The sequence below is a fragment of the Episyrphus balteatus genome, chromosome 4 (assembly GCF_945859705.1).
Source record: "Episyrphus balteatus chromosome 4, idEpiBalt1.1, whole genome shotgun sequence".
NCBI lineage: Eukaryota > Metazoa > Arthropoda > Insecta > Diptera > Syrphidae > Episyrphus > Episyrphus balteatus.
Window position 1 is genome coordinate 45,495,603 of NC_079137.1, and position 15,470 is coordinate 45,511,072.

The following is a 15,470-nucleotide window of genomic DNA, read 5'->3' on the forward strand; positions in this document are numbered from 1 at the left end:
AGTGCTGGGCTAAACCCGGCAAAAAAAACTCTTTTGACTTTGATTTGTAGATTACAATTTTAGTGGAAAACTAATGTGGGTCATTTTATTTATTATATTTTTTCTTGGTAAATAAATAAACTAGTCTGTTATTTAAAAACTTTTTCCTACAAAGTATTCTCATTTTTTTTTTTAAATACCTGTCAAAAAATTACAGTCATTTTTAAGTTAAAAATAAAAAAGCTTGAAGAACGCGATTTATATTTTTCTATTGTTTTTTTTTTTTGTAGTGAATATTTAAACATTTTAACTATCGAAATTATGAATCCATCCAGCGCATCATTAAATTGTAATCCAGTTAAAAGAAACATATATCACATGAATATACCACTTTTTGTTTTGGATGTTGTCAGAATGTTTCAAGATCATCCAAAATACAAAAACAAATTAGGTCATCGGGATTTGGTTGAATTATTAAGGCAGGAGTGAGTATTGTTAATCAAAAATTATAAATATTTTAAACCAAGAGTTGTTTTTTTTTTAGAAATTTCGCCAATGGTGATCTTGATTCTCAAATTGGATCGGCTGTAATGACTCTTGAATATTTGGGCTATATACGTTACATAAATAATGGATATCGAACATTGGGACCTTATGCTAGACTTACCAAGGCTAAAAATATTAAACAAAAGATCAAGGCGTGGGACGAAATTCAGAAAAAGTTTTGTATAGGCACTATTTAGATCATTATAAGCAGAAATAAATTTTGTACAGAGATGTGTTGTTATAAAAATAAAATCTGCACAAATTATTTGTTTTAAGATAGCAGTCTACAACAACCTTAAGCTTTTATTTTAAACAAGCTTTCAACGGTCTTTATTAAGGTTTGAATCTTTAATACTGGAATTTATAACACATACTTTTTGGTGTAGTGCATCATGATACACCTAAAGTGTTATAAAAAGCTTTGAATACATAAGCTTAATATCAATGCTTTTTCTATATTAATTTTGTTTTATATATTTTTTTTGCATTATTTCTGTTAATCGAATTAAGAATGAAATTTGATTGTAATAGTCAGCTTGAAGGTGGAGCTTAAAAGTAAATCATGATGATAAATATTTTTATTTACCCAATATTTTGATTGGTTTCGTTTAAACTTTAAAGAAATATATTAGGTATAATATGTCAGTATTTTTCAACAATATTCAACTATGTTTTAAGGCAAGCAACGACATTTTGCTTTTACAATATGCAATTTTTATATAAAAAAAATATACTTTTATTTAATTTTAAAAGTTCAATTTTACCAAATTGCCCTACAATAATTAAATTCTTATTAAAGGTACATAAGGGTCCAGGGGAAAAACGGCAACATGTCCACTTTTTGTCAAAAATAAACTATGATGAGGTCTTGTAGTATTAACTGAGCACTGATTTTTCTCGGAATGAGTTTTAATGAGTCTTAAAATCGTACGATAGCATTTAACTGATGAGACCACTGCCGTACCTTTTCAAAACGCATTGGAGTTGAGGTCATTCAAACTTTTAATATTTAATAGAATTTTTTTGAAGTGAAAACTTCTTTAGTATCGTAGTGATTTGAAGCAAGATGAAACGAAAACGCGACACGACTTCAACTTGTTATAACTTTTTTGTTTTAATAGATAGATAAATGAAATTTGTACTATAGATAGGTAATTCAATAAATTATAATTGTACAAAATTTCAATTAATTTCATATTCAAAATTCGGAGATAACGGTAAAAAGATGTTCTTTTCCAACACACGTTATATCTTTTGATCTAGTGCACATACAAATTTGATTTAACTTTAATACGCATGCTAATAACATAACCTTTTATTTGATATATCACACATAACGTTACGTGCTCTACAAGTTACACAATCTTAAATTGAAAAAAATTTAAAAATACCTCAAAACACCTGTGGAGATCTGTTGGCGATGACCAGCTACCAGTGAAGGAAGTACCGTAATCTCAGTCTGGAAATTCGACATGGTTGACTTTAAAAAACTCTAACTTCTCTTGTAGACATCTTTGAAATAAGATTTATGCATCATTATACAAGGTGAAACAATAAGCTTTCACATGGTATAAAATTTTGTATAGGTTGTCAAACAAAAAAATTGATTTAATAACATGAGAACATAAAAATAAATATTTTTATGAAATTTCATCGAGTTTAAAAAATTCTAGCTCTTTTTGTAGATGTCTCATAGGTCTGATCGATATATATATATTTTGAGCTAAGACAGAAAGCTTTCAGATGATATAAAATTTATATAGGTTGTCATATCAAAAACATGGATTTGAAGGTGATAGAAAAAAATAGGTAGATTTTTTCTATTTTTTTTTTTTTTTCAAGAAAAATGATTTTTTAAGGTTTCACTTCTACCACGTGTGAATCGCACACATGAATTTTTTTTTTTTAATTCTCATTTATAACTACGATTTTTTGACGATAACATAAGAAAATAGTCTTGTGGTCTTAATATTTTAGGCAAGAGAAACTGTTAAATAAAGCTTGGAAGTTTCTGGGAAAATATTAGTAAGTTTATTAGTCCAGTGCAAATAGAATTTGATCAGAACAAAATAGTAAACACCAGCTGATAACACAAAAATCCATTTGAAGTGTTGCCACGATCTTGAACAAAATGCACGAATCGGTCTCACATAAGGAGAAATGTATTAAAAGTCGTTTTTCAAAATTACAAAGAACACCTTTTTATATGGTTTTAACTTTGATACGAAATAAATGCCATTTAATTTCTTGTGTAACATAGAATTTTTGATTATTTTTGAAAATTGTTTTATTATATTAAAAAAAAAATCAAATAGGTAATAAAAAAAAAATGAAATGCCAATCTGAAGTAAGTATTAATCCACACATATCAACATTAAGAGAAATTTTATTGAATCTTTGGCAAAAAATCGATTTTTAAAATAAAAATTGATTTTTTTTCATCAAAAACTGTTATTTTTGAAAATTTTTTCTAATTTTCAAATAAAATTAAATTCTTTAAAGTATTTATGTACAAAAATTTTTGCTGAAATCGGTGAAATAGATTACGAGAAATTATGATATAAAAAAAACCGGTTCCTTGACAAGTATAGGTACCATTTATAAAGGTTAAAAGAATATTTGCTTTATTTCTAAAGAAGGTATAATATTTAAGTCATATAGCAGACATGACACATACACAAACACACAGAATTGCGAAACCCATTTTTTTGCATTCTTTATCATCGTATTATCATTTCTCATTGTTTTCTCAAGTTCAATTTTGTATACATCCCAGGTAAAAATTGCAGCAATATTGCAATTTTTATTCGATGAAATGTAGGTATTTATTAATTTATTTTTCTATTGACTCTAAATTGAAATTTTCATCTCAATATAGCATTATTCACTATCTTATATAATTTAGCAATTTCTGAAGGGGACAAGGCTTCAATTCGGATTTTGAACTATTTCCGTCCATAAAAAAAAAACAGTTCAATTTATGAAGATTAAAAAAAAAAGTGGGACCCTCAGAACAGAAAAACTGTTTGATGAATAAATCTGTAACTTTGTAGATTTATTTCAGATAGGTATCTTAAGCTTCAATTATTATTAATATCCCATAGTTATAAAATAACGGTACATTTTCTAAAAAAAAAAACATAAAAATACCTATTTTTATAGCTCTTCTAAATTAATCTCAATTGTAAGTTAACATTTTTTTTTTTTTTCAACAAAGCACACTTACATAATTTCTTTGTAGAGAATTTAATGAATAATTTAAAAGAAAAATAAAAACAAAAAAATGAAAATTTTAGTTTTAGATAGTTCCAATGATTTTGCTAATTTACCATTTGAAATAAAATAAATAATAAAATCCTCAAATCAGAAAAATTTAACATTCACATTCTTTTTGTTTTGTTGTAATACGATCATTTTTTACTGAGAAACAGCCCAAAAAAAACCGAACAGTGCAAATTTTTGCGCAAGATTTTTTATGATTGGTTTCATGTTCCTAATTCTGTTCTCAAATTTGAAAAAATATTTAAGTTTCACTCAAAAACTCAAACTTTGAGTGCATATTCTGGAATGAAAAATCCTACAAATTTAATAAATCAAAATTTCTGTTAAAAACAAGTATAATCTATCATAGTGCAATTTTTTTTGTTTACTTTACTTTTTTGGTATTTAACTTCTAAATTTATTTTTCCAATAATAAATAAATATTTTAATAACAATAAATAATAATTTTTTTTTTATCAAACACACCCAAAATCTGCTGAAGGAATCTTTTTTATTTTTGTTAAGAAAATTAATGCGCCTTATTTTACTTTTCACTAAGTTCAATATCGATAATTTTATTGCTTACTTCAGTCGACACGGGCTCTGTCTCATCATTAAGTTTGTTTTTAAATCAACAAAATTGTTATCATTTGTATACTTGTGGTCAAAATGTCAGAAGTCACTCACCAAAAACCTGTAACCATTGCCTATGATCGTGATCACCATTCGAGATCACGACTTGAGGAATGTTGTCCTTTGTTACAAACTATTCCATATAAAAAAAAGCTTAAATTGTTAAAAAAAAAACCCTATTTATTTCACGTGTTGTATAAGTGAAAATTATTTGAATAACCTATTCAATTTACCATATACAGGCCAGACACAACAAGAGCGATAAGAATATTTTTTGTGTACAATAATAGCCAAAATTGCAGACTTTGTTGATGAATAGAATAAAGTCACCCAAAATTTGTTACTAAAAATTGCTGGCCTTCATCTAGACGGGAAACAATTTTGTGGGTGTTTTTTTTTTTATTTTTGTTTAATGTGACTCAAATTTATTTTGGTAAACTTAGACTCATGAGACTTTTGATAAGCTTTAATTTTGTAAGAAATGAGACTTCACAAATTCTATGTTTTTTTTTAATGAATGTCTTTTGTAAAAATAAAATCTATGAACATGAAAATTTGTCGTGTTAAATGTTATCGGTTATTTTTGGTATATTAGACGTTTTTATTTTATTTACATACAAACTTATCATCTGAACTTTATATACATGCAAGGAAATTTGTAAACGTCTTATGAAAAATACCCATTCCTGTATCCTGTTACCTAAAAACGGAGAGTCTTCACAAGAATACAATATTTTAAGGAAAAATAATTTCACTAGAACTTGAGAAAATGTTCATTTGATATTCATGGTTGTTGCAAAAAAAAAATTGAGTACTTGAAATAGAGTCGGTATAAATCGATTATTTCAATAAAAGGAAACTATATACGTTTTCGATTAATTAAAGGGAACTCAGTTGATTGTGATGAAATATCGCTAGACGGTTAAAGGTCGTTATTCAAACTGCTTGAGAATTACCGAAATGGGAAAAAAAATCCTATCTGTATTTTAATCTTTGAATATTATCGGGACTCAACTTGCTCGTCTACACAAAGGTCGCTTATTGAGTTGAGCACGAGTCTCATAATTCGTTTAATAGCATAATTTTTATATAAGTAGCTGATGATGATAAGTTGAAGTACTGATTGTTTGATAAGATACTTATTAAATCACGAAAAATTGATAAGGAGAATTTAAATTGTCAATTAAATTATAAAATTCCTATTCAAAGTCGAAAGTTTTTTTAGATATTTCCACTCATTTTAAGGAAACTATCGCATGATCGGAATTTTTTCGTTCGATATGCTATAAGCATATAAACATTCCAATGATAACTTATCAATCAATTTACGTTATTTTCTGGCATTTCAGATAGAAAAATGTGTAAAATAGCGCTTCATGTCACTTATAACTATCATTCACTCAAAACATGCTCACCTGCAGCACTCCTCATAACAAAATACCAAAGTAACACATTTCATTCAATTCAAATGTCTCCCAAGGAATCATGTAACTATGCAAACAAAATTCCAATTTACACAAGCCAAAGTAGAAATTGCGTTTTCTGATCTCATAATTAAGGCGCCATTTTATTATGCAAGTGAATACTAAGCAACAAGTGCCGCCGCGCCACCACCAGCGGAAAACACCGCCGTATTTATTCAGAAATTGCGTCTATTTCTAGTGCCGCATTTTTAAACTACCTACGATTTTGATTAAAAACTCAGTAAACAATAATTGCAATCTCATCGTCAATTACTTGGAACTAACCCCAGTTATCGTTGAGTTGTTTGTAAAACGTAAGCTCACTCACAGACTGAATGAAATGCAAAATAGAAAAAAAATTAAAAATAAATTGCGCATACGCCCGAGTTACCCAGACAGACTTAAACATAGAATATTCATTCATTCATCCGGAAAGAAGTATCAGAATTAAGTTGTAAGCGCCGTCAATACATCATGCAACTTACATCACTTCCTTTTTCGTGTAGTGTTTTGTTTTTTTTTTTTTTTTTTTTTATTACAATTTACAAGACTCGTGCGATGAATTAGAGCCAGATCAATGATCTTTCCGTTTATATGCCGAAGGCCAATTGAAATCGATTGAATGCATTGCTTATTTCTCATGCAATAAGTTCTACTATTTCATAAGAGAGAGACAGTGTGGAGATTTATAGGAAATATGTACCTTCATCACGTGTTTAGAATTTCTTGATGAGAGTAAGTGAATCTAATAATGATTCCAGCAAGTAAATTTTTTTTTTGTCTCATAATAGTAAGAAATATTTTTCTTAGCATTTCGTTTATATTTAGTAACAATAAGCTTATTTTGTTGTTTTTTTTTTTTTTTTTTTTTTTGTTTTCTAAAGGTTCGATTGTTTTTAAGGTTATTCATCAAAATTGAACTTTTTATTCATTTAAATTTAAAAAAAAAAACAAATTTTTACTTGAAAAACTTCCCTGTTCATTCACTCATTCAGTGACTATAGATCAATTTTTCATAGATGTATGTATGTTTGATTAAACGCTACAGCGCAGAGTGCATTAAAGAAAATATAAGATTCAAGTTAAATCAAACGCAATCAAATAGCTATTACTATCTCTCTTAACAATTTCTCAGTACTCGATTTCATCATTTAGTTACGATTTAAAAATAAACTTTTTAAAGACAGCTTCTAGTTTAGTTCCAGTCATTTCGCCCTTTCGCCTGACCTTTAGGACCTTATAACATCTTTATATCGCAAAGATGTGCTGTTCGATTCGAATTTTGAAACTTAAAATGAAAAAGTCATGAAGCAGGATGTAAAGTCGGCTGACGAGTTGTGGGTTCTTTCTGTAAAAGCTAAATTTGAGACCTTGCAATGAAAACATTATTTAAGCTTCGTTTTTCTTTTTTTCCTTTTGAATACCGAAAAAATACCGTTTCTTTTCATTGGTCTAAAAATATGTGGAAAAATTTATTTAAGATTTCAAAACACTCCTTAATTTTCTTGTGCAACCAGCGGTTGCTGAGATATTGATGTTTAAAGACAAAAAATTCGATATCTCAGCATCCAAATGATCGTATCGAACCTAAAAAAAGAAAATTTAAGCTGAATGAACAAGTTTTCTAATCCATTTAGTGGTAAAATTGGAAAAAAAATTTTCAAGTTCTTAGACCAAGGAAAAGAACCGGATTAGTTTTGAAAAAAAAGTTTATAACGGTATTCAAAAGGATTGAGCGGAACCTGTAGCTAGAAAAATTATTTCATTATCATTTTTTCTAGACCCATTTTTAATACGCTTTTATAAGCTTCAGTTGTAATTAACTAATTAAGAATAATGTAATAAAATCTTGAAACTATACATATTTTAATCCACTTTCAATTTTATCAAAATTTGTATATATATGTATGTAGTTCGGGTGACAACACAATATTTTGAACCTACTTTCAATCATGATAAGACAAAAAAGTAAAAAATAATATTCATACCTAGTTTAAGAAACTAAAAATACGCTTTTATCACGCTTTTTTTCATAAAGTTTTTTAACAAAGAGCTCTACGCTTTTTGATCTTACCATTTTCTACAGTTTTTTAAACTACACTGAGGGAAAAAACAACTTAAAATCAACGAAAACCAACTTTCTTAAAAATATTCTCGTCTAAGGGAATATTTTTAAGAAAGTTGGCCACCTAGGTTTCTATAGATATATTTTATACCACAGGTGTTTAAAATTGTTCATAAAATACTTTTTTTACATTTTGCATCGAAAAACAGTTTTCAAATTTTTTTTAAGGAAAATGTGCAATAGCTATGAAATTTTTAAAGTGTTTATGTACTCATCCAATTATTGTAGAAAATTATAAAAAAAAAAATAAATAAATAAAATTCATTCATTCGTGGTGAACGAAAACATAAGATGATAAAATTTAAAATACACTGAACGAAAAAAAGCCAATATTTTATGAACTGGTTGCTATAGAACTTTTTTCTATCGGTTTTTAGAACATTATCCATTATCTATCGGACACCCTGTATATATTCAGACCTATTCTAAACAAAAATTCCCAGGGAAATGGTTTGGGGAGGAGGGTCCCAATCGGAAAATTGGTGAAAATTTCCATTTTTTTTTTTTTTGCTTTCCCCATATTCTTAACCATTGAAGAACGAAAGTTTTTTTTTAGAATAGTCCTGACTATGACGATTACAACTCAACTTCAACTTTTTGAATCGTTATACCTAAGAAACGGTGGGTCTTAGGAAAAAAAAGTGTCATAACACATTTTATAGATAATAATCTGGTCTACAATCTTCGCATTGAAAATTTTTTAATAAGACTTACGGTTTTGCTGAAAAAAGTGAAAAACCAGTTTTTATGACCTTTGACCCCATGTAAATTTTTTTCCAGGTCTCGGATCGATGAAGACATTTTAGATTTAATGTATGATGGTATTTCCAACAATCCTAATAATTTTCAGCTTGCTGGGAATTTATGTAACCTCACCCCCTTATTTTAGTCTAATTTGACCGGACTATAGTTTAAAATGGTTTGCCGTTATAAATCATTTTTAAATCAAAGTTGTTTCAACTTTGAAAAAAAGCATCAATTTATTAAAAAAAAAATAAAAAGTTGGCAGCCGCTGGGGATCGAACCTACAAGTCGGCGAATGCTTTACCACTGTGCTATCTCACTGTTGCAAATTAGGGTGATAAAATGCTACAAAAGCTGAAGTCCGACAAAAATAAAAAAATTTCTTAAGTTGTTTCAATTTTAATTTAAAGATATTTCATGTTAGTTTTTTCAACGTTAAATCAACGTTGAATATATTAAATTTTACGTTGCGGTTTTTACTTCAGTGTATGTATTTTTACCGACTTCCAAAAAGGAGGATTTATTCAATTCGTCTGTATTTTTTTTTTTTGTTTTTTTTTTTTTTTTGTTTTTTTTTTTATGTTTGTTAACTCATAACTTTGGACTAAGTGAACCAATTTTAATAATTCTTTTTTTGCTGGTGGCTGCAATGTGGTCCCATTTCAATTTCGTTCAGTTATAGCCATAGGAACTATTAGAAAAACCATAAAACCCAGTTTTGATTTTCCTTAAAAAAAGAATACCTAATTTTTTTTTCAAAAACGGCAAGAAAAAACCCAATTTTTCAATAGAAATTTGCTAGTGCTTACTTTTGATTCTTATATCGACTATGTTATTTCCCAACATGTGACAAAAAAATACGTTACGTCTTAAACTTGCAATAAATAAACATATACATTAACTATTAGTTGGAATTCCCGAAATCTAAATGCGCAGTTCAAAATCAAAGAATGATGACGACAAAATATAAAATTCAGTATGACATCTAAGAGTTTGCAATAGTAAATTTTCGGTATGTTGTTCATTAAAATATTCTTATCTCTAGTAGTCTTCTTCAGCTAAGATATTATGGTGTATTGCCCCGAGTTTGTGATATTGATCAAACTCCTAACAAAGCTACATAGCTAGCACACTGTGCATTTATAAAAGTCGTACTTGACACTGAGTTTTTTTTTAATTCATAATAAAGCTTTTAAGTAATATGAATGGGCCAAGTATGTATTTTTTTTTTTTTGGAAATAATCGGTTTTTAGAAAACTACGTATTATTTATAATTATCTTATCGAAAATTATTTTGGCAATGATATTTTTTCTTGTTTTGACGGAAATGTTATCAATTTAACACTCACGTAAATCAAATAAAAGTTTAACAATTTAAATAGTTTTTAATTTGGATTGATCCGGTTAACGTGATTTCTTAATACAAATCTGATAAAAAAACTTTGAAAAATCATAAACAGTAATTTATAAAAATTTTGGTGTATAAGAATATTGAAATTTATTTAAAATTAAATTTGTATAGTCATCATAAAGAACTAATGATCATTCAAGATAAAAGTTGAGGTTAGTGTTAGCCTAAATAGCGTCAATCTTATTATTCGGGTTCATACTCTGATGGAATGTTAAAATGGAATGTTAAAGTTATTGGACTTTTGACCAACATTTGTATTTAGGTAGATTGTAGATGGTAATAAAATTATAAATTTTTGTTTCTTTTTGTATGCTTAATCTTTTATTATTAAATATCTTATCCATTAACGACCAGGAGATGGAAATTAAATAAAAAATACTATTGTATTTATAAAAATAAGAATTCAATCATTTGTTAAAGTCCAAATTTAAATTTAAATCAATTTAATTCAAAAATTTAATTAGAAAATGGAGATGCTAAGAGACATTGTTTATAGGATTAGTAGAAAAAACGGAACTCGAAATATCAATCAGGAATGATATTAATATCATTTCAAGTAGATCTCGCAATTCTATCTCGAGCTACAGCCTAAACAACTATTGTGATTTGCTTTAAACTTGGAAGTGAAGGGTTTTTGGTGATTTCCTGGAGGGAAAATTTAAATCTTTTATTTAGGGCCAAAATTAAAACCAAAATGAAAAAGGTTGTTTTTCTCGAAAAAGGCTTTAAACGATTTTGATTAAAAAAGATACATGTAATTTGGCAAATAAGGTTATACTTTCGAAATAAAAAAATGTTTTTTGGACCGTTATTAACGGTACTTGCCATAGAACCTATTTTATGATGTTTGACTTTCTCGTAAGCGACGCTACCGATTTCAAAGAAAATTTTTGTATAAAAACATTTAAGTAACTTTAATATTAAAATTAAGAAAAATTAAAAAAACCAAATACAAAAAAAAATATTTCAACATAATATTAGCCGTATTATATTTTCCCCCGTGATCCAGATCAGATCATCTGTTTATTTATTTGGGTAGAACAAAAAAGGATTTCGCTGTGTTGCGGTTACGCAAATAAATAAAAGATCTGATCTGCATCACAAAGGAAAATTAAACACGGCTATTAATAGCAATCAAATCAAATTAGCCTAAGGATTTCTAAGGACTTAGTAACAGGCCCGTAGCCACGGGGGCAATGCCCTACCTTAAATTTAAAATGCCCTGCCTTAAAATAGCCTTACCTTAAAAAATACCCAATATTAAAAAATGCCCTACCATCAGCAAAGGGATTACCTTCAAAAATGCCCTCCCTTCAAAATGCTCTTCTTATAAAAATGCCGTACCTTCAATAATTCCCTGCCTTAAAAATGCCTTACCTTAAAACATTCCCTAGTTTAGAAAATGTCCTACTTTCAAAAATGCTCTAGCTTTTAAAATACTTTATAACTTCAAAAAGGCTGCCCTTATAAAAATGCCCTACCTTCAAAAAAGCTGTAGCTTTAAAATTGCCAAACTTATAAAGATGTCTTAGCTTCAAAATTGCTCCAGCTTTAAAAATTCCTTGCCTCAAAAATGCACTACCTTCAAATTTATGAAAACGTTCTACCTTCAAAAATGCCCTACTTTTGAAAATGCTCTTCTTTTAAAAATATCCTACTTATAAAAGAGGCGTTATATTTCTCTTTTATGATATTAAAGTACGGCAAACAACTGAAGATATCTTAGACATTTAAAAATAAAATGCACGACTGGGGTCGCACGTACTTGCTCTTATGCTTAAAGTGACTTTAATGTTACAGCTTTTTATTCAAGAATATTTGGGAAAATTAAAATAAAATAAAATCTGTTTTTATAATTTTATAATTTTATAATCAGAAAAAAATTTTTCAAAATCGTTAGAGCCGTTTTTTAAAAAAATAATTTTTTATATATAAAAATTTTCTAACATTTTTCAAAAAAAAAGTTGGTATGCCATTATGAAGAAATAATTAATTTACACATAAAAACGAAATTTAAAAATTTTTCACAAACCCGTTTTCAAAAAAAAATTGTCAAATATTTTTTAAAAATCCAAAAATGTGTTTTTTGGAAATTTTCTAAAATTTTAATATTACCTTTACTTGAACGCTTTTGTATAAAAATTTTAGTTAAAATCGGGTTAGTCTTGTACGAGATATTCATAAATCAAAAAAACCGTTCTATGACAGGTACCGTTAATAACGGTACAAAATTATTTTTTTTATTTCAAAAGTTGTATCTTATGTGTTATACTATACACAAAAATTTTAATCAAAATCGTTAGAGCTGTTATCGAAAAAAATTTACTTTTCTATTTCCGTTATATGGCAGGTACCGTTAGTTTTGGTCGTAAAAAAAAAATTTCAATTTCTCCTCTAGGGAATCATCAAAAACTGCTAACTACCAAGTTTGAAGAAAATCGCTCCATTAGTTTAGGCTGCAGCTCGAGGTACTTACAGACGGACAGACAGACGGACAGACAGACAGACAGACAGAATTGCCGGACCCACTTTTTTGGCGTTCTCCATCATCGTAATGTCATGTAAAATTGTTATCTCGAGTTCGATTTTTTTTACGAATCCTAAACTTGCCCTATAGTACCTATATCGCAAGTAAAAATATCGGAGAGATTTAAACAGCTTTGAAAGAAGACAACGTTTTTTAAGGGAACCGGTAAATAATAATTATAGCATAACCTCAAAAACAGCAAAAAAAAAAAAAAAAAACAGCATTTTCCGACAGAGCGTTAATATTTCAAAAAAGAAAAAAGTACCTAAATATTTTGACTTCGGATTCGAGTTCAGCGGCCCCAGAAAATGAGGCCGCAATAAAAAAAATGAAATAAATACACACAAAACAACAAATTGTGGAGTGTTGTTTCATTTTTGGAGCCTTATTTCATTTTGTTTTTGAAGCATAAATTCATTATGAAATAAGACCCCAATGAAATAAGACCCCAGCACTATTTTTGGAGGGCCTTATTTCATTTTTCAGAATTGACATGAAAATGCTAAACTGAATTGTCTTTCAAAAAACTTTTGTGAAATTACGCTTAGACCCAGAATTGTAAGATGGTCTCGCTGATGGTTTGCAGCAAGATTTTTACATTTAAAAGCATAAGTAAGTAACAGAATAGCTGACAAAATCGCGCGATTTATTCTTTATAATAATAATGCATAATTTCATTATAAAAAAAATACCCCAATTTGGGGCCTAGTTTTGCGGAGCCGAGTTGAGCACACAAAAAAAACTTTTAGAAAAGTTCAGTTTAGTCTCAAATACAAAATAAAAGTTTAATGTTGTTAACCTTTGTAATATATGTTCAAATTAAACGCATTTGCATAACAATGCTAATTCTTTGCCGCCGGGTACAAAGGGGTTAAGTCATAAATTATAGTTTGCCAGAAAATGCGATTGAAGTTGAGCTAATGTATGAAAATCGATGCATTTTGGAGCATTTATCCTCTTATTTCTATAGGAAAGACTTGCTCTAAATTTATGTTTTTGATACCAAATAAAAGATTAAGAAGAGCTTATTCTTATTTCATCAAAACCCAAAAAATGCAATTTTGTGACTTAACCCCTTTGTATCCGGCGGCAAAAAATTTTCAATGAATGTTTAAGGTCTTACAATTCCAACAAGAGAAGCGTCTACTATGGTCAAAAATTATTTGAGTAGACTCGAAGACAGAACCGAAAACCAAGTGCAGATTTTTTACAAAAAAAAATTAAATTTGGTTGCAAAATGTGCTCAATGGGGATATCAAGAACAAAAATAAACAATGAAATAAATTAGATTTCACTACTTGTCAAAGATTACGCTGTGTGACAAAAACTAACATTTAAAGATTACTTTAGTCAAAATTTAGTACGTTTATTCGAACACAGTAAAATTGGATTTAGGGCAAACAAAAAAATAGGGGTATTCCCAAATCGAAGCAAATGGTCTCGTATCGTTGCAAAAGTGTAACATTTTCTTACACTAAAACAACCAAATAGTAGAGTAACTAAAGCAAATTATTAGGGAACCCGGCCGAACAGCTCTGATTTTGACGATTTTTTTTTTCAAACGTAGGTAATTAAAAATACTTTAAAGTCTATAGATTAAAAATTGCCGGTGTTGCCGTATTGTTTTTTAAAATTAAAATTAATTTTTTTTTTAAGTAAACCATTTTTTTTGCTTAAATTTCATAAAAAAAATGATAGCAAAAGATTCTCTAGGTAATTTAAGGAAAATATATAAAATGCAGTAAGGGACAATCTTCCATCGTTTAAGCGATAAATGCAATTTTCTAACATTCTGACCTCAAACACAAAAAAAATATTTTGAAAACAACGGCAACACCTACAATATTTTAAAATACATTTTTAAAAAGCCAGAAGCTAATTCTTATCTCTTAAATTTAAATCCACTAAATTTATTCAAGACTTTTTGAAAAAATGGTCCTAAAACTCAGAATTAAAAAAAAAAATGTTATTAGAAAAATTTAACATGACTTTTTTCCAAACTTTTTTTAATAAAATATGAATTTATTTAAAAAAAATTTTTGGCTATAAATATTATCAGTTTAAATTTCGAAGCAAAAAAGGTAAAATATATCACAATTTTGAAAAAAAAATGAAAAATTACTTCAATTTCATTGGTTTTTTTTTATTAAAACTGAATTTTTGCATTGAAATAATTAATTTTCTCAAAGACTGTGGTAAATAGGAACTTTAAATTTTTGCTATTTAACTTTCAACAGTAAGGGTTATTAAATGAATAAAAAATAATTTTATGTTTAGATGTTGAACTTTAAAAAAAAAATAAGTTACATTTTTTTTCAAAACTTTTATTAAAAAAAGTTCTTCGAAAATGAAATACCTACTTTTTAATTTTTTTCATAAGCCGTAATACGTATTGACATTTCCTTTTATAATTTGAAATCATAATAAATGCGGCCAAAAAAATTTGAAAATAAATGCATTTTATGTTACGACCAAGTTTAAAAAACGACATGTTAAAATTTTTTCAATAATTTTTTTTTTTCAAAAATCTGAGTTCAATTACCATTCTTTCAAAAGCCGTTCATTCAATTAACTTAATTTTAATTTTACATATATGACTAAGCTTCTAGCTTTTAAAAAATGTTTATTTGAATATTGTAGGTGTTGCCGTTGTGTTCAAATTTTTTTTTTTTGTGTTTGAAGTCAATTAATAAGAAAATTGCATCTATCGCTTGAACTATGGAAGATTGTCCCTCACTCCCATATATTTTTTTTCCTTGAATTTTCTAGACAATCTTTTGG

General features: G+C 27.8%; 1 protein-coding gene across 1 annotated transcript; it reads left to right on the top strand.

The window, feature by feature from the left end:
* The first annotated feature begins 239 nt into the window (after positions 1 to 239).
* LOC129919926 (uncharacterized) lies at positions 240 to 818 on the top strand. Its single transcript, XM_056001034.1, has 2 exons — positions 240 to 464; positions 524 to 818. The coding sequence occupies exons 1-2, from the start codon at positions 301 to 303 to the stop codon at positions 720 to 722; spliced, it is 363 nt and encodes a 120-aa protein (XP_055857009.1). The 5' UTR covers positions 240 to 300; the 3' UTR covers positions 723 to 818.
* The last annotated feature ends 14,652 nt before the right edge of the window (positions 819 to 15,470 follow it).